Below are 19,823 nucleotides of genomic sequence, written 5' to 3' on the forward strand. Positions count from 1 at the left end.
ATTTATTTATTTATTTATTTGAGAGAGTGAGTGAGTGGGCGGGAGCGAGAGGGAGAGAGAATCTGAATCTGAATCCACGCTTGAGTGCAGAGCCCAACTGACTCGAAGAGTTCGACACTCAACCGGCTGAGCCATCCAGGGCCCCTGAAAGTATTATATTTGGATTGTCAAGTAGATTTACAAGGAGCATTGGGATTGTAATAACAATTTGGTTTAGTGGTGTTGTATTTATTTATTTTTAAACAGATTTTATTTATTTCAGAGAGAGAGGGGGAGAGAGAGAGAGGAAGAGAGCATGAGCAGGGGGCGGGGAGGGGGGCAGAGGGAGAGGGAGAAGCAGGCTTCCCGCTGAGCACATGGAGCTAGATCCCAGAACCCACTGAGCCATGCAGGCTCCCCTGCTTTACTGATGTTTTAATAGCTAAAAACCATTTCAGATAGTTAAAATAGTATGCATTGAGTATCTTTGTGGCAGCCATACTTGTAGAAACAAGTATAAATTAATGATGGCCTATTCTAAGGTGATAGACTATAGAAGGGGATTAAAGGGCCTGATCTCTTAGCACAGGCAGGTGCTACACATGGTGTGAGCACCATATTTGAAGTCAAGAGATATGCTAGCATCCTGGTTCTGTCACTTGGTAGTTGTGGGATCCCAGAGAAACTTGTTTAACCTGTTTGAATGTCAGTGACCTCATTCATAGAAATGGTACTCATACCTACCTCTCTGGTATGTGTAATGAACAAATGTGGTAACAAATGTGAAAACACTTTGTAAACTGTAAAGGGTGCTATAGAAATATAAGACAAAAATGATCACAGCAGTCTTTAGTGATTTGGTGTATATTGAGGACACTTTTTTAAATGTGAAGATTTCTGAAGGACAAAAAATAAATGACATTAGTGTCAGGAGAAGAATGGGAAAGTTAGAATGGGAAAGTGGATTTCTAATTTGGGGTATGTTAAGTTTCAGTGACACCGTATAGGTATACAGTTGACCCTTGAACAAGATGGGTTTGAATTGTGTGTCCACTTACAGATTTTTTTTCCATACAGTACTGTACTGTTAATGTATTTTCTCTTCTTTATGATTTTCTTAATAGGCTTTTCTTTAGTTTCTATTGTAAGAACACAGTATATAAGACATGTAATATACAAAATGTGTTAATTGCCTTTACGTTATTGGTAAGTTCAGCATTATTTGTATTTTTAATTAGAAATTGAATGAAATGTACATTATGTCTTAATCATATTGTTTCAATACCCATTCAGCCGATCGTTGAGGTGAAGGCTTCTGTTCGTAATAAAACAATAGAGATTAAGAAAAAAGACACATCAAAGTCAGGTAAATTGTACAATACAAATTTAATGGTGGAAGGAAGTACAGTAAAATATTCAATGCTTACCCTCTTCTTATTCTGATTTTTTGGGGGGTTAATGGCAAATTTAACTGACGGATTTGACATAAATAAGGTAGATATCATTGTTGATATCCATGTTTGAACAAAAGATATTTACAAGCATAAGAAAAAGAGATTTTAAGAATGAAGTTTTAGCTCAAGTTTGTACTTTTATGTTTTGAAATCCTAAAGTTCTAGTTTCGAATCCCTTTACTTCCTAAGGATTCCTAGAAATTATTAGTAGACTCTAAGGTTTCGCCAGTGTTCAATGTTTATATGAATTCTGATCTTTATCTAGAGTAAATCTTCACTAGCTGTCATGTCAATTGTGTTTTAATTTTATTTCATCTTAGTGTTGTTTTGTTGGTCATCTGAAGCCAAATAGATGTTATTAGCAGACACGGTGTATGTGTGTGTGTGTGTGTGTGTGTGTGTCTGTTTGTGTGTGTCTGTTTGTGTGTGTGTGTGTGTGTGTGTATGGTATCTTTGATTATTAAAAATGTGGGAAGTAGTTAGGTAGATCTTAATATTTGTCAGACACAATCTTTGAAAACAGTAATTCTGAAACTTATTGGCCTTAGGGTCCTTTTATACTATCTAAAAATTATTAGGAATTCCAAAGAATTTCTGCTTTAGTGGGTTGCATCTGTTGATATTTACAATATTAGAAATTAAAACAAACATTTAAAATACAAGCATACACAATCATACATTGTTAGCCATTCGAGCTATGACCCACTAATCATGTGACTTGTGATACTATCACGTATCATATCTTTAGAAAACTTGACCGTACACGTAATAAGAGAATGAGAGTGAAAATGTCAAATAACATTTAGCATTATTGTGAAAACAGTTTTGACCTCTTGGACCCTGTGAATGGATGGACTTTGGAACTCCGGATTCTCAGAAGACACGGGAGGACTGTTTTAAACCATACACAGGGGTCATGGATGCAAAATGATAAAGGGACCCTTGTGATGAAATGGGCATTAAGGTTTCGTTTCTGCATTTCTTGCTTTTTTCTTTCACTAGCCTTAAGAGGCTTAAATCAGACAATCTTGTTTAAAAAAAAAGGAAAATAGTTTTGTTATACATTTCCTGTTTCATGGCACTGTAGTTTTTGGATCTGCTGTGGACTGAGACTCATTCTGTTTTTACTTGGAAATGATTAGATCACCCGAGGCTTGCTTTTCTCATGTAAGTTTATGATGTTTATCCAAGGCTTAAAAATTTCTGAAGATATTGGTGCATTGAGGAAAGACCATGTCATTGTAATTAAGGTAGTACCATTCGTTGAAAATGTTTTAAAACCCATGTCTGTAGAACACAGGGTGCGTATTTAAACATAAAATAAATGGTTAGACATAAATGTTGTTACTAAAATAATTCATACCTTGGAAAATCTTAATTACTAATGAACAAAAGTCCTTAGGGAATACAGAATATGTAATAGAGCTTGGTGAGTGAGTTAAAATATGTAATACTAGAGAATAAAAAACATGAGAGACAGTTAAATTCATCTGTGTGAATGGCAAGTAGAGGACATGTAAAATACAGTAAGTTATGAATGAGCAGTAGTATGTGTGGGAGAAGAACAGGACATGGGACTGCTTCTTTGACAAAAGAGTTTATACGGATTAGTCAAGTTTGTCTTATTATTTACATTCTAATAAATGAAACTTTGTTTTCCGATTTGTCCAATTGGGAGTCCACTGGTTTGACCCAGAATAATGAGACTTGTCAAAGATACAGGGATTTGAAGGTTGATGATAGGTGCCCATCTATATCACAATCGATGACCAAAATTCAGTCAGCACCCACAGAATTTGGACAGACGACCTTAGTAGATAAAGAAAAGATGAATAATATTGGAGCTGTGTTTCTGTTAGAGAATTATAAACTCCACGACCTGTGTGAATCACAGCCACCAGAAACCAGAGAGCGCAAAGAAGGTAATAAAGAATCATAGAGAATTCAACCTCTCCATGACTTCACCATAGTTCTGATTTTTCAAAACTAATTTTGTGGCAAAAATTACTTTGTGTTTACTCCTTTTCTGCAACCTACAACCAAACAGAATATCTTTTAGCAAGACATTTGCATTCTTGCTCTAAGCAAAACAACATATGAATAAGAATGAGGAGAAAGTAATTTCCTTTAGGCTAGTTTTTTGCATTCGCTTGAGAGCGGGTAGCAAGATTATATTTAGAACTTTGGAGCCAGTTGAGAATACTAGGTAGCAATCTAAAGATTGCTTACTCAAAACATAATTTCTTAGCTTTATTTTTATAGCTCTAAATTCACAAGTATTGGTTAAACTATATTCACTGTACCTAATAAAAGCACCTTCCCAAACGAAATATTAGACTATTTCCTGTATTCTCTATGACTTTATTTTAGAGTTGGCTTTCCCAGCAGTAATGGGAATCGTTGAGGATTTACTATGTAGTTATCACCTTCTCAGCTCTGTATGCATAGTCCATCTCCTTGCTTTCTTATTTTTATTTTTTTTAGAGAGAGAAAGTGGGGAGGGAGGGAGAGGCAGAGGGAGAGGGAGGGAGAGAATCCCAAGCAGGCTCCATGCTCAGCACCGGGCCTGATGGGGGGCTTGATCTTAGGACCTTGAGATCATGACCTGAGCTGAAATCAAGAGTCGGACGGACGCTTAACTCACTGAGCCGCCCAGGTGTCCCTTTCTTATTATGATTATTATCTAAAGATTTTATGTATTTGAGAGAGACAGATTGAGAGAACGAGTGGGAGGAGGGGCAGAGGGAGAAGGAGACTCTCCCAGCTGAGCAGGGAGCCTGATGGAGGACTCGATCCCAGGAATCCCAGATCATGACCTGAGCCGAAGGCAGCTGTTTTGCCAGCTGAGCCACCCAGGCGCCCTCCTTTATTATTTTTAATGAATAAATGGAATATTGGTTTTAAATAGTACTATATCATTTAAAAATGATCTATGGAAAATCAGTTTTAATTCTAAGAGACTCCGTCTATTGATGAACCACATCTAATGTGTGCTCTACTTAATGTACCAGTTAATTCAGTGCCTTTTCTCTCATATGATCAGGTCTGTACTAATAAAGAGTACAGTATTTTTTTCACCCCTGTAGTTTTATGTTCTTTCTTTACTTGTAGAATTAACACTGTATTTTCAAAAGATTTTCAGTTAGCTCCTAGAGTAGTGAGTACAGGCAATGAATTCAAAGTTGTTTACCTATACAATTGACTTGTTTGCTGTTACTTCTTCCTGAGCTTGGTGGATCCAAGAAGCAGGACTTTTAAGACAAAACACCTACAGGCTCCTGTAACACAGGAAGATACGAAAGAGAAAAATTAAAAAATAAATACAAGCAACTTAAAACAGTTCATGTAGATTATTTCTCTTCTCACTTGATGCCTTTTATAAGGTAATGAGCAAAGTTAGTTCTCTAGGAATCCAAGATAGTGTGTTTATTCAATTAGTACAGATTTATTCTGTCCTGGGCCCTGATAATTTTATATCCTGATTATTTCTGGAACCATTCTGTCAGTTCAGGTGTGCTTGCTTCATCTTTATTTTGTGTTACTGTCTTCTAATTCATCTCCCATCTTTTATTACAATGCCCCTCAAATTCATTGCTCTCCGCGGCATTTAGAGTGATCTGTCTCAAACGCAAATATGATTATGAACTACTGTTGGAAAAACATTTGTGTCCGGGTATCTTAAAATTACATATAAAGCTTTCACAATCTTGAATTCTTCCAAACGCTGTCTGATGCTTTCTGCTGTCTGCCCTTTTCTCTGGCATTCTGAACTGCTGGTGATGTCTTCCTCTTGGATCCCTGTAGTTTAGACAAGTATTTACCCTGTTGTGGGCTTCTCTCCCTTGTCTTACTACAGCCTTGCCTACTGTCCCCATTTTCTACCTTCTAACCCCTTTGAATCTGGCTGACCTCACTGTTGTAGTCTCAGTTCAGGCATTATCTCTAGAAAAACCATTGTTTTTCTTTTTATCTGCATGCTTCTTTAAACCTGGGTGCCACCTTTTATCTGACACCTTTTATCTACATGCTTCTTTAAACCTGGGTGCCTAGCACTCAGTGGGAATTCGGTAAAAAATGAGTGAGTAAAATAAAGACTGTTTACACAGAGATGATTTGAGAGATTGTCCCATACAGGGGTGCCTTGGTGGTTCAGTAGGTTGAGTGTCCAACTCTTGATTTCAGCTCAGGTCATGACCTCAGAGTTGTGAGATCGAGCCCTGTTTGGGGCTCAGTGCTGGGCATGGAGCCTGGTCAAGATTCTCTCTCCCCCTCTGCTCCTCCCCCTCTCCCTCTCTGAAAAGAGAGGGAGAGAGAGATTGTTCCACACAGTGTAGGAGCAAAAGAAATAGATATATAAAGAAGTAATTAGCAGTTCAGGTGGTGAAGATACGCTAGAAAAATCTGTAAAGTACTAAGGTAGCCCCAAAGAAAGAGACACCTGTTTATCTGGGGAAGGATAGCCATAATCAAGGATGACTTTACATAGCAGTCTGTGTCCTAAAAGGTGTAAAGAAATTTGTCAAGTAGTAGAGGAAAACATTTCAGGAATGTTTACACTCATCAGGCACATACACCCGTGGGAAGGTTGTACACTGATAGTGGCATCAAAAGTACTAGTAATTTTGGCAACCACGAATAATGTAGTTGAAGCTTAGGGTGTTGTTTCAGAGGTACTGTTATAAGGTGAAGAATAGTCTGTTGAGATTTTATATGTTTCTGCTGTCTTTTCAAATTTTGTTTCTGGTTGTTTTGTTCATGGATGTTAGGTGGATGAATTTGTGAATGAATCTTTGAGATGTTTGTATGCCTTTAACCTGGTGACATTTAGGATTTCCCAAATGGTTTGTTGAAGTTTTCGATAATGAAAAGTATTTCTTCAAGTAAATATTCAGCTAAAGAGTGTAATTTAAACTCGTAATCGATAAAATGTTATTTTCTATTTTTATGGAGGTTATAACTTTTATCTAACCATGCTAAAAGTAGTCCATTTTTACTAAATATATAGACTTGTCAGCAGAACGAAACTTAGAAATGACATCAGAAGAAGAGCAAGAAAGACAGGGTGAAAGTGAAAATAACCACCTGCAGGTATGTAAAAATTTAGATTTCTGATTTTATATGGTTTTCCCTGCTTTAATAATGTAACCTAGCTCAAACGAAATTATCTTTTGAACGGACATATTGAAGTCAACAGATTATAATTTAATAGTTTTTCTAAAATTTTACAAGTTACAAAGCTTAAAATATTGTTAGAATTTGTAGTAACTTACAGCTAAACTTTATCCTTGGAATTGAGACAAAAAAAATTCATGAATATTGTTTGCTTGCATTTTTGTAATTTTTACATGATAAAGAAGGTAACATCAAATATTGAATCATCTGTGTAAGTAGTTAAATTATGAGCAGTGTGACAATAATGACTGCTGACTTAGATTCATGTAGGAGTAATTATTCTTAGTGGTTCAAAATGTGCAGTTGTGTACTGCCAGTCACTAATGCCCAGATTAAAGATTTATTTTGCCTTGTGATCTCTGTGTAGTTGACTTCAGAGAGCGGGGTCATAAAATCAACACAATTGCCTCTTGTAGAGTCATTCCTTCCAGGATGGGACCTTTGTGCTTGAGTAATAATAACTTTTTCAGTTATTTCATTTCAGCATAGGAAATCAGTGAGTCTTATTAAATTTTTTGTATCCACTCAGTGGGCATTACAATATATTAGAGCTGGATACAAGCAGATAATGTATAGTGACGTATAACACTATCAATTAAAATTTAGGAATTTGGTTTTCTTTCTGATTGCTGTTAATTGATTTTGGCTTCTAATAATTTAACATTTGCCTATTCTCTAGTTATTAATCTTCAAAAAATATCCTCACATGCACTGTAGGGGCTCACTATTTAAGGTATGGTGAGATAAAGTGTTTTAAGTTTGTAGCATTAGAAATCATCTAATTCCTTTTTTGGTAGCTGTAACATGTAATGAATTGTTTAGTTCCAAAAAACTGACAAAATGAAGTTTATGGATTTATGTTTTTCTTCTGTCTTAGGCTAGGGTGAGTTATTTCTCACTTCTTAGTGACAATCCAGTGACTTAGGAGCAGCCTAACATAGCTTAAGAAATTTAACAGTTAAATTTTAATTGTTTTCTAATTTTTCTTTGTCCATACTTGATTACATAAGGATAAAGTTATTTTACAAACATGTATCCTGGCAGAAAAGACATCTGAAAATCAGATCCATCAAGGTAACATTCCACTTTTGCATCTACAAAAAATGGCTCAAGAACCAGAAATGAATAAGAAATGTGATAGAGAGGATGATCTATCTGTATATTCAGTACATCCTTCTGTGCAAAAGGATGAGAAAATGTGGAACAGAAAAGGCAAATTAGAGTGGAAAACTAATGTAAAACTCATCACCAGTAAGTTAAAGCGGAAATTTGGTGCAATTTGTAAAAAGGACAAAATTACTACTTATCCTAAAGAAGAATCACGACATGGTAACTTTAAAGAAGGAGCAAACTTAAAGGAAATACCTTCTCATTTAACAAATGATGGACTTGGTTGTGAGAAAAAAGATGCATTTGCAGTGCCTGTCCCTGTAGTATTTCAGGCATTTCCTGAACAAAAAGAGCCTAGTGTCAAAAAGGTCATTCTTTCTCGTCCAAACTCTGGGTCCTTGGCATATGCTTGCCAGTCATCTTCTAATATTTCATCCAGTGGAAATAAATCAGACTGTGAAAATGGTACACTAGACATTGAGCACGTTTTTAACAAAAATGAGGGTTTTAATAGTGATACAGAAAATAAAAACGTAAGGAACCCACTCGTTACGTTTGAAGTGAAAGAGGACCAAGAATTTGATATGGGAATGTCAGCAAGTATGAACCAAAATAGCACTAATTGTAAATTAGACGTTGGATGTATACCTCCGTCTAGTGATCTAAGAAGGCTTTTTGATTTTTGGCTTGCGTGCTTCCATGAAATGAGACAAATGGTTCAAATGAAAAGGCACAATATTTCTGCTGTTACAAACACTTACAAGAAAACAAAAGACTCCTTTCAGAAGCCACTAAATGCAGATAACGACAGTACTAATAACTATAGAAGCATGGAACCTGAATTAGAACATGTGAGTTCTTCTCCATCATGTAGTTACAGAACATCAGAAGTCTATCGAAGTGAAGGATTACAGCCAGATATACTAAAGTGTGTGAATGAGATGGGCCTGTTACTGGTAGAATTCGTGTCATTGGAAAATGAGAACGTTCAACTTCAAAAAGAGGTAGAATTCACTTTACTGCTGTTGTCTTGTTTTTTCTCTTTATCATTATCTGAGCCATTTTGATTTTCCACTTATGAAAAAACTTTGTGTATAAGATGGGTTGTCTAAATATGTAATTGTGTTTGGAAATAGATGATTTCTGCTATGTAAATGATAGGAGTGCAGGAAGCATTCTTATGATTTCTTTTCCTTAAGTTTCTCTGTCAGTCTCCCAAGTGGCATATGAACTGGGAAACTAATTTAGCTAGGTACCGTGTGACCTCATGAACCAAACTAACGGTAAAGAAAATGGCTTAAAAAATGCAGTTATCTTGAGGTGCCTGGGTGGCACAGTTGAGCATCTGACTCTTGGTTTTGGCGTGGGTCGTGATCTCAGGGTTGTGAGATCAAGCCCCGCGTTGGGCTCTGCGCTCAGTGTGGAGTCTGCTTTAGTTTCTCTCTCCTTCTCCCTCTGCCCCTCCTGCTCATGCTCTCTCTCTCTAAAATAAATAAATCTTTAAAAAACATATAATAATCTCTAGCGTGTTTTTTTAAAAGATTTATTTATTTATTTATTTGAGAGGGAGAGAAAGCATGTTATGAGCATGAGCAGAGGGAGAGGCAGATGGAGAGAGAAAGGGAGAAGCAGACTCTGCTGAGCAGGGAGCCTGATGTGGGCCTCGATCCCACGCCCCTGGGGTCATGACCTGAGCCCAAGGCAGACTCTTAACTGCTGAGCCACCCAGGTGCCCCATCTCTGGGGTTTTTATTTTTATCTGTTGGCTTAAATATAAGTTGCATTTCCATAAACAATAAAATGGGAAAGAAGCAATGACTAAGAGAAAGGATATAAACAAATATTTGAGCTAAACCAATCTATTGCTTCTATTTATCGTTTCAGTATGTGCAATGTTCTCTGCTTTACTCACTCTTGGAACTTAGAATTCCAACACGACCACTTTGAGATATTTTTAAAAACAAATATTTGTATTTCATCACTTTTTTCCCTTTATTTTTAAACAGAATTATTTTTAAGGATTGATTCATTTATTTAGAGAGAGAGCATGAGCAGGGCGAGGGGCAAAGGGAGAGAGAGAGAGGGAGAAAAGCAGACTCCCCACTGATCACAGAGCCTAATATGGGGCTCCATCCCACGACTCCGAGATCATGACCCAAGCCAAAATCAAGAGTCAGAGACCCAACTGACTGAGCCACCCAGGCACCCCCTCCACATTTTTTTTTTTAATCACCATTCTCACATGTTTCTGTTGAGTCAAACCTTCGTATTGTGTTTAATAAAGTATGGTACATTTGATGTGTATGATTTTTATAATGTAGGTAGTAGCATAAACCTTCAGCAAATCTTCAGTATTTCACTTGAAGGGAGAAAACTGACTTTTGAGGTGAATTGAATTTTACAAATAGACAAAAATCTCAAGATCGCCTCCTTTAAAAGAAAAAGTAGCAAAGCACCTCGTCCCCAGTTAAGGTATTAACTTACTGTGTCAAGGTCACACTTTTAATATATCTGATTAATTTAATGAATTTGATAACTTACCTGATTCAGCATTAAGGAATTGTATCATCTCTTTTGGTGCCATAAAATGCTAGGCAATGCCACTTTAGGAACTTTGGCCAAATCATTGAACCTTTTATGGTTTTACTCCCATTATCAGCAGAAAATGGGATTGAAGTTGATAGTTACTTTTATACCCTCTAGCTAAAAAGTGTTATGGTTATTGAATGTGGAATTTGGGGAGCATGACTCATTTCCCAAAATTCTACACTAACATCAGTTTCGCTCTGTTCTTTTTGTGTTGTGGTGACCTTTGGTTCATATATTTTAATGAACACTGTCAATTTTTGATAACCCTAGGATCCAAATGAGAAAAGAATTGTAAAAGGCAGTTGGGGAAAGAATAGCTCAGTGCAGAAAGAGGAAAGCTTCTTATTTGTGCCTGGAGCGCTACAATGTCACATCCTTTAAATCTGGCTGTTTATGCAAAATCCAGGTGGTAAAGACAGAAGATGACAAATCTTGTGTCTTTGTCTTTTTATTTCTTTGTATCTGCTGGTCAGGTGGGGTGGGGTGGGGAATGTTAGGTATCAAAGTGTGGATATGAATACAAAATGTAGAAAGCCCTTTTTAAAATTTTGGAAAATTCTGCTGTTTCCATTTTTAAATTTTATTTGTTTATTTTTTAAAGATTTTATTTATTTGTCAGAGAGAGAGCGAGCGAGAGAGAGTGCACAAGCAGGGGGAGGTGGTGGCAGAGGGAGAAGCTGGCTCCCAGCTGAGCAAGGAGCTGGCTGCTGGACTCTGGACTCGATCCCTATGACCTGAGCAGAAGGCAGATGCTTAACCAACTGGACCACCCACATGTCCCAATTACGCTGTTTTTATTCAAATAGAAATGAAGCAGAATTTATAAAAATTGCAATTACTGGTAATGATAAAGTTAAACACAAAATATTTTTATCGATTACAATTATGACAAACGAGGAGTCAAATGAATGAATTAATGAAAAAAAGTTCTGGGATGCCTGGGTGGCTCAGTCGGTTAAGCATCTGCCTTTGGCTCAGGTCATGATCCCAGGGTCCTGGGACTGGGTCCTGCATAGGGCTCCTTGCTCAGCAGGGAGCCTGCTTCTCCCTCTGCCTGCACCTCCCCCTGTTTGTGCTCTGCCTCTCTCTCTGACAAATAGATAAATAAAATCTTTAAAAAATTTATAATTAATGAAAAAGTTCTTTTTAATGAGTAAAGTAGTAACAATTATCCTTAGTATCAAACTTCTTTTAAAGATGGTTGAAGAAAGGAAGAGGCACGAAAGTGATAAATTGGCAGTATCAGAAAGCATATATGCCGCTGCTGCTCCTGGACTAATTCAACAAAGAGCGAGTGGAAAAACTGATAACCACCTATGTCCTATTATGGAAGATGAAGATTCTGATGGGTAAGCCTATAGCAATATGTAAATAGTAGGTAATTACTATTTTCCTAGGAAACAAATTCTAGTTGGAGCTAACATTCATGATTAACAACTTTTTATATTTTTAGTAAGGCGATTCCATCCTGGGTGCTAATCAGAAAAATGCAAATAATGAGATACCATTTTTTGCAGTCATAGTGATAAATATTTTATTAAAAAAATAATAACCAAAATTAGCAGATGTGAGGGAAAAGGCATTCTTATACACTGCTGTTAGATGAAATTGGTAAATCCTTCCTGCAGGGTGATTTAGCAGTGTGTTTCAAAAATTTCAAATATGCTGTCCCTTTATCCCAACGGCTTCATTGCCAGGACTAGATCCTATAGGAAAACATGACTTGTGTAAACACACACACACACTACACACACACACACACACACACACACACACACACACATACACACATACATTCTAAGGACATTTATTATACATTATTATATGTATAAAATATGACAGATATGTTAAGGATATGTATTATAGCATTCTCATATCAAAAAGTTGGAGCTAGTCTAAATAGCCATCAATTTTCTCCCGTATAAGACAAGATAGTATGTGACCATTTGAAAAAATGAATTTAGGTCTACAGTGTACTGATTGTTTAACAAAGTATATTTAAAGTGTTTGGCTTCATGTCATGTCTTATGCAAATCTTAGAACACTGTTACTATCTGCTGAGTTGCAAGAGGAAGTTACCTGCTACACTGGTGCTCTAACATAATTACCAACAAAATTGCTAGTTACTAGGTTTTTGGTTTTGGTTCCTAATGCAGGAGTGATCAAATGTTGGGCCCTCGGATTGATCTGAATATTACCAAGAGATTTCATACAGCGATTTGTCCCATATTCTATGTAAACATTTGATTTGATGACCCCTGTGCTGTAAGCCAAGATGTTGCTAATGCAGTGAATCTTCTTTTTAAGGTTCCTTGCATGCATGCTGTTATCCTTCCCTTTTAAAGAGAATATATTTCTACATGCACCACACCAGATTTTTCAACAGTGACTTCGTATTTTATAATTGATAAAAATTTAGTTTACAAAATAGGAATATTTTCTGCATTCCAAACTCCTTTTACTTCTCTTATAGAAGTTTAATATGACTAATTATTTTGAATAGTAGACGATATCCTAGAGTTAGATGATTTTTATCAAGCATGAAACACTGCTGTTGAAACTCAACAGTTTTTCTGTGGTCTTTCTAAGCATGAGAAAAAATGACAATCGGGTTATATAATACATATCTAGAAAATTTTTAAGGAGTCTTTTGGATGTATAATTTTGTGAATTATTTAATGGCTTGGCCTGCGGTTGTTTTTTTTTTAAGATTTTATTTATTTATATCAGAGAGAGAGAGAGCAGGGGGAGAGGGACAAGCAGACTTGGCACTGAGAGCCCAGCCCCATGCGGGGCTCGATCCCAAAACCCTGAGATCATGACCTGATCCAAAATCAAGAGTCAGAGACTTAACCGACTGAGCCACCCAGGCATCCCCTTGGTCTGTCATTTTTTTAAGAAACACTTAATGCTACATGTATGTAATTTTAAAAACTTCAAACTGTTACAAAAATACTACATCATCATTGTGTAAGGATTGAACTAAACTAAAAAGAAAAATTATCTATGATCATTCCACTTAGCTATGATGTCCTTAAAAGAGCCGTGTACACTCACTGATCCTGATTTCCCTCCCATTTGCTCTGGAATTGTCTCTAGCAGTTTTCACTCCCACTACTCCAGAACTGATTTTTGAAAGGTTACCACTGATTTTCACTTTAATAAATCTAGACGTAATTTCTCAGATGTCATTTTATTTCACCTGTCGTGCCTAGAAAACGTTCTAGCATATGTAGTTCTATTCAATAAATGTTTATTGAGTGAATGGCGTTTCACCTCCATGTATTGTTTTTAACATGATACTAATTCTCCCGTAAACAAAAGGAAAGTTTGACAGGGGTCCGTTCTGACAATTTAACCTGCCAGTTATATGCAATTTTTTAAATTTGGGGGGCCCAATACTGTGGTTACTTGCTACTTATTTTTTTACTGGTATTTATGTTAGTTTTAATCATGATAAAATGGATCAAAGGAATAGCAAACTTCATTTATATTTTATTAAGGAAAATGAAATATGGTGGTAAATTATTATAGGGCTTTAAAAATTCTTGCCAGAGGATTATGAGCCCTCAATATCCGAAATAAAAAGATGAAGTTGGAATTTATTGCCTACTAGTAAGAGAGCTCTGCTGATGGCTTACAGTCTTTTCTGACAGAGCAGTCTGCTATTCTTATACAGGGTTTGGGAAGAGTAGAGTTTAAGGTTTGGGGGACTTCCAGAGAATTAACTGGCTTGTCATCAGTTGAAACACCATGGTAATTTGGGTGAGACTGGTCGATTGGTTGGCACTCAAGCCATGTGTATCGGAGGGATTTTGTCCCCTCTTTAGGCTTTCTTTTAGAAGGGAGGAGCTGACATTGCTTGGTTGTTGAGTGAGGCCAGCGGGCATTGATCAATTACACACATTTAAAACTGGTTGTGGTGGCTTCTTGTTACCATGGCTTCATAGTTGTGTCCCCCCCCCACCCTAAGTTTGAGGTGACTGACTAGATGTTTTCTATTTAAAAGTTGTTTCTATCAGCTGTGTTCAAAATGAAAGCGATTTCATATTCTGTAATTATAGATTTCTTGTTGAAATTTGGGTCAAGAAGAATTGTTCAATAATTGCTTTCAGGAAGATCCTTCTTTTTTGGTGTTAAATTTTTTTTTTTAAGATTTTTTGTTTATTTATTCGACAGAGATAGAGACAGCCAGCGAGAGAGGGAACACAAGCAGGGGGAGTGGGAGAGGAAGAAGCAGGCTCATAGCGGAGGAGCCTGATGTGGGGCTCGATCCCCTAACGCTGGGATCACGCCCTGAGCTGAAGGCAGACGCTTAACCGCTGTGCCACCCAGGCGCCCCTTTTGGTGTTAAATTTTAACTAGGAGAGTTATATGTGGAACAGTTTTAAAACAATAATTGCTCGCTTTGTTTGTGTTTTCAGTGCTCTTAGGGGCTCATGTTCAATTCCTAAATTGATAATCTCCTGTGGGAAATTTCAGTGTTTTTGTAAATTTATGTAGCTATTTGCGAATAATATTCTCTTGCATGCATTTAGTCCGTGAAAAGGTAATTATAATTTTCTGTTGGTAAATCTAACTTTTTATATTAGGATTAAATAGTAGGCTGAAAGTATACAAAACTTACCAAATCATATTCTTTAAGAAAATTAAAAAAAATTTTTTTATTTATTTGTGAGAGAGAAGGAGAGAGCAGGAGCAGGAGGGAGGGGCAAAGGGAGAGGGAGAAGCTCAGCAGGGAACCTGATGCAGGGCTAGATCCCAGGCCCTGGAGATTATGACCTGAGCTGAAGGCAGAGGCTTAACCGACCGAGCCACCCAGGCACCCCCAAATCATTTTCTTTTCAAACAAAATTAATCAGGTTATTGCAATTTTTGAGTGGTATATAATGGCATATGAGTATTTTTGAATTTTCTCCAGATTTATTGAGGTATAATTGACAGATAACTGTGTCAGTGTAAGGTATACCTGTATTAATTTAATATACTTTTATATTGTAAAATGATAATAGTGTTAATAACTCTGTCACCTCACATAATTATCATTTCTTTTTTAGCAACTCTCTTAGCAACTTCCCAATGTATCATAGAGTATTGTTAATTGTAATCAGCATTCTGTACTTTAGACCCTCAGAACTTAGTAGTCCTATAAGAGGAAGTTTGTACCCTTTGGCCCACCACCAGTCTGTAAATTTGTTTTTTTGAAGATCCCACTGTAAGTCAGATCATACAGTATCTGTCTTTCTGTGTGACTTATTTCACTTTGCATAATTCCCTCCAGGTTCATTTATGTTGTCACAAATGGCAGGGTTTCCCTCTTTTTTGTGGCTAAAAATATTCCCTTGTAAATACATACCACATTTTTTAAATCCCCGGATCCATTGATGGACACTTAGGTTGTTTCCGTGTCTTGGCTACTATAAATAATGCTGCAGTAAACATAGGCGTGCAGATACCTCTTTGAGAAATGATTTCATTTTCGTCAGATACGTTCCCAGAAATGGGATTACTGGATCATATGATAGTTCCATTTTTAGTTTTTTGAGGAACCTCCACACTGTTTTGCCGAGCGGCTGTACCAGTTTACAGTCCCATAATGGTGTACAAGGATTCCCTTTTCTGTACAACGTTGCCAGTGGTATCTCTTGTCTTTTTGATGAAAGCCACTTTAACAGGTGTGAGGTGATGGGTGTATCATTGTGGTTTGATTTGCATTTCCCTGATGAATAGTGATGTTGAGCCCCTTTTTTGGTACCGTTGGCCATTTGAATATCTTCTGAGGAAAGATGCCTGTTAAGGTGCTTGGCCCAGTTTTTAATTGAATTATTTGTTTTTTGCTCTCAGATTATATGAATTCCTTATATATTTTAGATATTAACCATTTTTCAGATTCATGGCTTGCAAATATCTTCATTCATTCTGTAAGTTGCCTTTTCATGATATTACTTGTTTCTTTTTTGTTTTTTAGATGTTATTTAAATTCAAGTTAGTTAACATATATTGTATTATTGGTTTCAGGGGTAGACTTTAGTGATTCATCACTTGCATGCAACACCCAGTGCTCATCACAAGTGCCCTCCCTAGTGCCTGTCACCCAGTTACACCATCTTCCCACCCATCTCTCCTCCGGCAACCCTCAGTTTGTTTCCCATAGTTAAGAGTCCCTCATGGTTTGTCTCCCCTTCTAATTTCTTTCCATTCAGTTTTCCCTCGCTTCCCCTATGATCCTCTGTGCTGTTTCTTATATTCCACAGATGAGTGAAACCATATGATAATTGCCTCTCCCTGACTGACTTATTTCACTCAGCATAATCCCCTCCAGTTCCATTCACGTCGATGCAAATGGTAAGATTTCATCCTTTCTGATGGCTGAGTAATACCCCATTATATATATATATATACACCATATCGTCTTTATCCATTCATCTGTTGAAGGGCATCTCGGCTCCTTCCACAGTTTGGCTCTTGTGGACATTGCTGCTGTGATACTTTGGTACCCACTGTATTGAGAGTGTTTATCATGAAAAGATGTTGAATTTTGTCAAATGCTTGGTCTGCACATATTGAGATGATCATATAATTTTTTTCATTATATTAATGTGTATCCAACTTACTGATTTGATTTGATTTCTGAAGGATAATTTTGCTCAGTATGGTATTCTTGGTTGGCAGTTCTTTTCTCTCAGCATTTTGAATATGTAATCCCTCTGTCTCCTGGCCTGTAAGGTTTCTGCTGAGAAATTGCTAATAGCCTTATGAGGGTTCACTTGTAGGTGACAAGCTTCTTTTCTCTTGCTGCTTTTAAGATTCTCTCTTTGGTTTTGATTTTTGACAGTTTTATTATAATGTGTTTGGGAGAATATCTCTTTAAGTTGAGTTTGTTTGGTGACGTGTGAGCTTCATAAACTTAGATGTCCAAATGTTTCCCCAGGTTTGAGTGTTCTCACCCATGACTTCTTGAAGCTTTATGTCTTTTTTTCCCCTCTCTCCTCCTTCTGGAACTGCAATAATTTACACATTGTTTCTTTTAGTGGTATTCCATAATCACGTAGGCTTTTCTCACTCTTTTTCATTCTGTTTTTCTTTGTTCTCCACTGATTGGATCATTTGAAAGTTAAAATTTGAAAATTGTAAATTCACAGATTTTGCGGGGATCCATTTTCCTGTCAGTGGTTTCTGTTGTTTTTTTTCATTTCCTTCCCTATATTATTCAGCTTCAGAATTTTTGTTTAGTTCTTTTTTACTATTTCCAGGTCTTTTTTAAAAAAAGATTTTATTTATTTATTAGAGAGTGGGAAAGAGAGCAAGTCAGGGGAGGGACAGAGAGAGGGAGTGAGAATCTCTAGCAGACCCGGGCCTGGATCCCAAGCCCCTGAGATCATGACCTGAGCCGAAACCAAGAGTCAGACACTTAACCGACCGAGGCATCCAGGCGCCCTTCCAACTCTTTATTAAACTTCTCCTTTTGTTCATATAGTGTTCTTCTCATTTTACTGAACTGGCTTTTTATTCTTAAGATTGTATTTATTTATTTATTTATTTTGGAGAGAGCATGTGTGTGAGCGGGGCAAGGGGGAGTTGCAGAGGGAGAGGGACAAGCAGAATCTGCTTAACTGACTGAGCCACCCAGGCACCCCTGAGTTGGCTTTTTGTATTTTCTTGTAGCTCATTGAGTTTCCTTAAAACTGCCATTTTGAATTCTTTTTTAGATATACATTGCAGATCTCCATGTGTTTGAGATCGATTACTGGAAGATTATTGTGATCCTTTGGTGGTGTCATATTTCCTTGACTTTTTATATTCTTTGAAGTTTTGCATTGCTGTCTTTGCATTTGAAGTAGTCTTTAATGATTACCTTTCCAGTGTGTCCAAACCTGATTTTTTTCTTTTTTTTTTCCTCCGGTGGTGTGCTGAAACTTTTCTGCAGGAAATCTGGTTTTCCAGAAAACCTCTCTCACCCATGGGTGATTATCTAAGACAGTGTTTTCCAGGGGCTCCCAGATGTAGCTGAGAGGAAGGGGCTGAAGCCAATTTATGGGCTATTGCTAGTTCCACAGCTGGGAATGTAGTGAGTGTGCCTGTTATCCGATGCATGGTAGGCAAGACTTTTTCTAGGTCCCTTGGTATATGGTGCTTGATTCCACAGCTCCTACAAAGAGGTCCATAGTAGTTTTGTCCCCACAAATGATGTTGTGTTATAATTGTATATTTATCTGTCTTCGAAGCAAGGAATGTATATTTCCTTATAAATGGTTGGACTTCATAACTGTTCTGTGAATTAATAAATGAATTGATGGGGCGCCTGGGTGGCTTAGCCGTTAAGCCTCTGCCTTCGGCTCAGGGCGTGATCCCGGGGTTGTGATATCGAGCCCCGCATTAGGCTCCTCCACGGGAAGCCTGCTTCTTCCTCTCCCACTCCCCCTGCTTGTGTTCCCTCTCTCGCTGGCTGTCTCTCTCTCTCTCTCTGTCAAATAAATAAATAAATAAATCTTTAAAAAAATAAATGAATTGAGACGGGTAACAGGATTTTACAAAAAATTGTTTTTTTTTATTCGTTATGGTAACATTATTAGAATACATTAGCTTGGGGCACCTGGGTAGCTCAGTCTAAGATTAAGGGTCTGCCTTCAGCTCAGGTCATGATCTCAGGGTCCTGGGATTGAGCCCCAAGTCAGGCTCTGTGCTCGGTGGGGAGTCTGCTTCTCCCTCTGCCTGCCGTTCCCCCTGCTTGTGCTCATGCTCTCTCTCTCTCTCTCAAATAAATAAATAAATAAATAAATAAAATCTTTTTAAAAAATGGATTTTAATGGCTACTTTAACTGAATTTTTTAAAGTAGTGATCTTCGTTTGAGTATAAAGGAAGCAAGGAAAGATGAAAATGAAAAATGGACATCAGAAGAATCTCTGATTACACCCCGCTTTGAGAAGTTTGACTCCCCGACTTATTGTCCACTACAAGTGAATGACGACAGCCCTTTAAGTGAAATGGATCAGGATGAAGGAAGGGAAAATCTGTAAATTATTTCCCTCTGAAGGAATTCTAGCAGTGATTACTTTTTAAGGAAATAAAACACTGTAGTGTCGGTACAGGCTAAGGCAAGAAATACTCAAGTATATCAGACACACTGCTTGATAGGTTAAGATGAGGACAAGTGACTTTGACAAGGAGCAGTTAGTAGTCACCATGGAAGCTGGACTGTAATGAATAAGTATAAACACTCCTTAGAGAATTTTTACGGGGAAAGGTAACAGAGAAATGGATGATAACTGAAAAAGAATGTGGAATTCATGGGGATTTTCTTTCTTTTTTCATTTTAAGATGGGAGCTTTTAGAGTATGTTTGTATGCTGCTGGAAATGATCCAATAGAGATAGACATGGTTATTTAATTTAATTTTGTTGACATTTCCAAATGTTAGAAAGCTTATTGATTGTATTACATTATCTTTTAAAGATTATAGTAATTGTCCTTAGTACTCCTATTCATGTAGTTTTGGGGCAAGAAGTTGTTTATTCAGAA

At 37.1% G+C, this 19,823-nt stretch overlaps 1 protein-coding gene and 1 long non-coding RNA gene across 39 annotated transcripts in view; one reads left to right on the plus strand and one right to left on the minus strand.

Annotated features, from left to right (window-relative positions):
• Positions 1–19,823, plus strand: part of LOC123793446 (uncharacterized) — a 386,505-nt gene that overhangs the window by 213,716 nt on the left and 152,966 nt on the right. For 32 of the 38 annotated variants that reach the window (XR_015722487.1, XR_015722486.1, XR_015722485.1 and 29 more), the window contains 3 exons: positions 6,439–6,521; positions 7,616–8,719; positions 11,502–11,653. Coding sequence is in view for 32 of the 38 variants with exons in the window: in XM_087857789.1 (XP_087713915.1) it covers positions 6,439–6,521; positions 7,616–8,719; positions 11,502–11,653 (1,339 nt within the window). In the remaining 6 variants the exon portion in view is untranslated. The remainder of the gene's footprint in view (positions 1–6,438; positions 6,522–7,615; positions 8,720–11,501; positions 11,654–19,823) is intronic. The other 6 variants (XM_087857800.1, XM_087857803.1, XM_087857805.1 and 3 more) reach the window with 3 other exon arrangements.
• LOC123791701 (uncharacterized) lies at positions 1,347–4,708 on the minus strand. Its single transcript, XR_006779489.2, has 2 exons — positions 4,624–4,708; positions 1,347–3,242 (listed from the first exon to the last, which is right to left on the minus strand). It is a non-coding gene; the product is annotated as an uncharacterized LOC123791701 (long non-coding RNA).

The sequence above is a fragment of the Ursus americanus genome, chromosome 31 (genome assembly GCF_024610735.1).
Source record: "Ursus americanus isolate L20-20 chromosome 31, mUrsAme1.1.p, whole genome shotgun sequence".
Lineage (NCBI taxonomy): Eukaryota > Metazoa > Chordata > Mammalia > Carnivora > Ursidae > Ursus > Ursus americanus.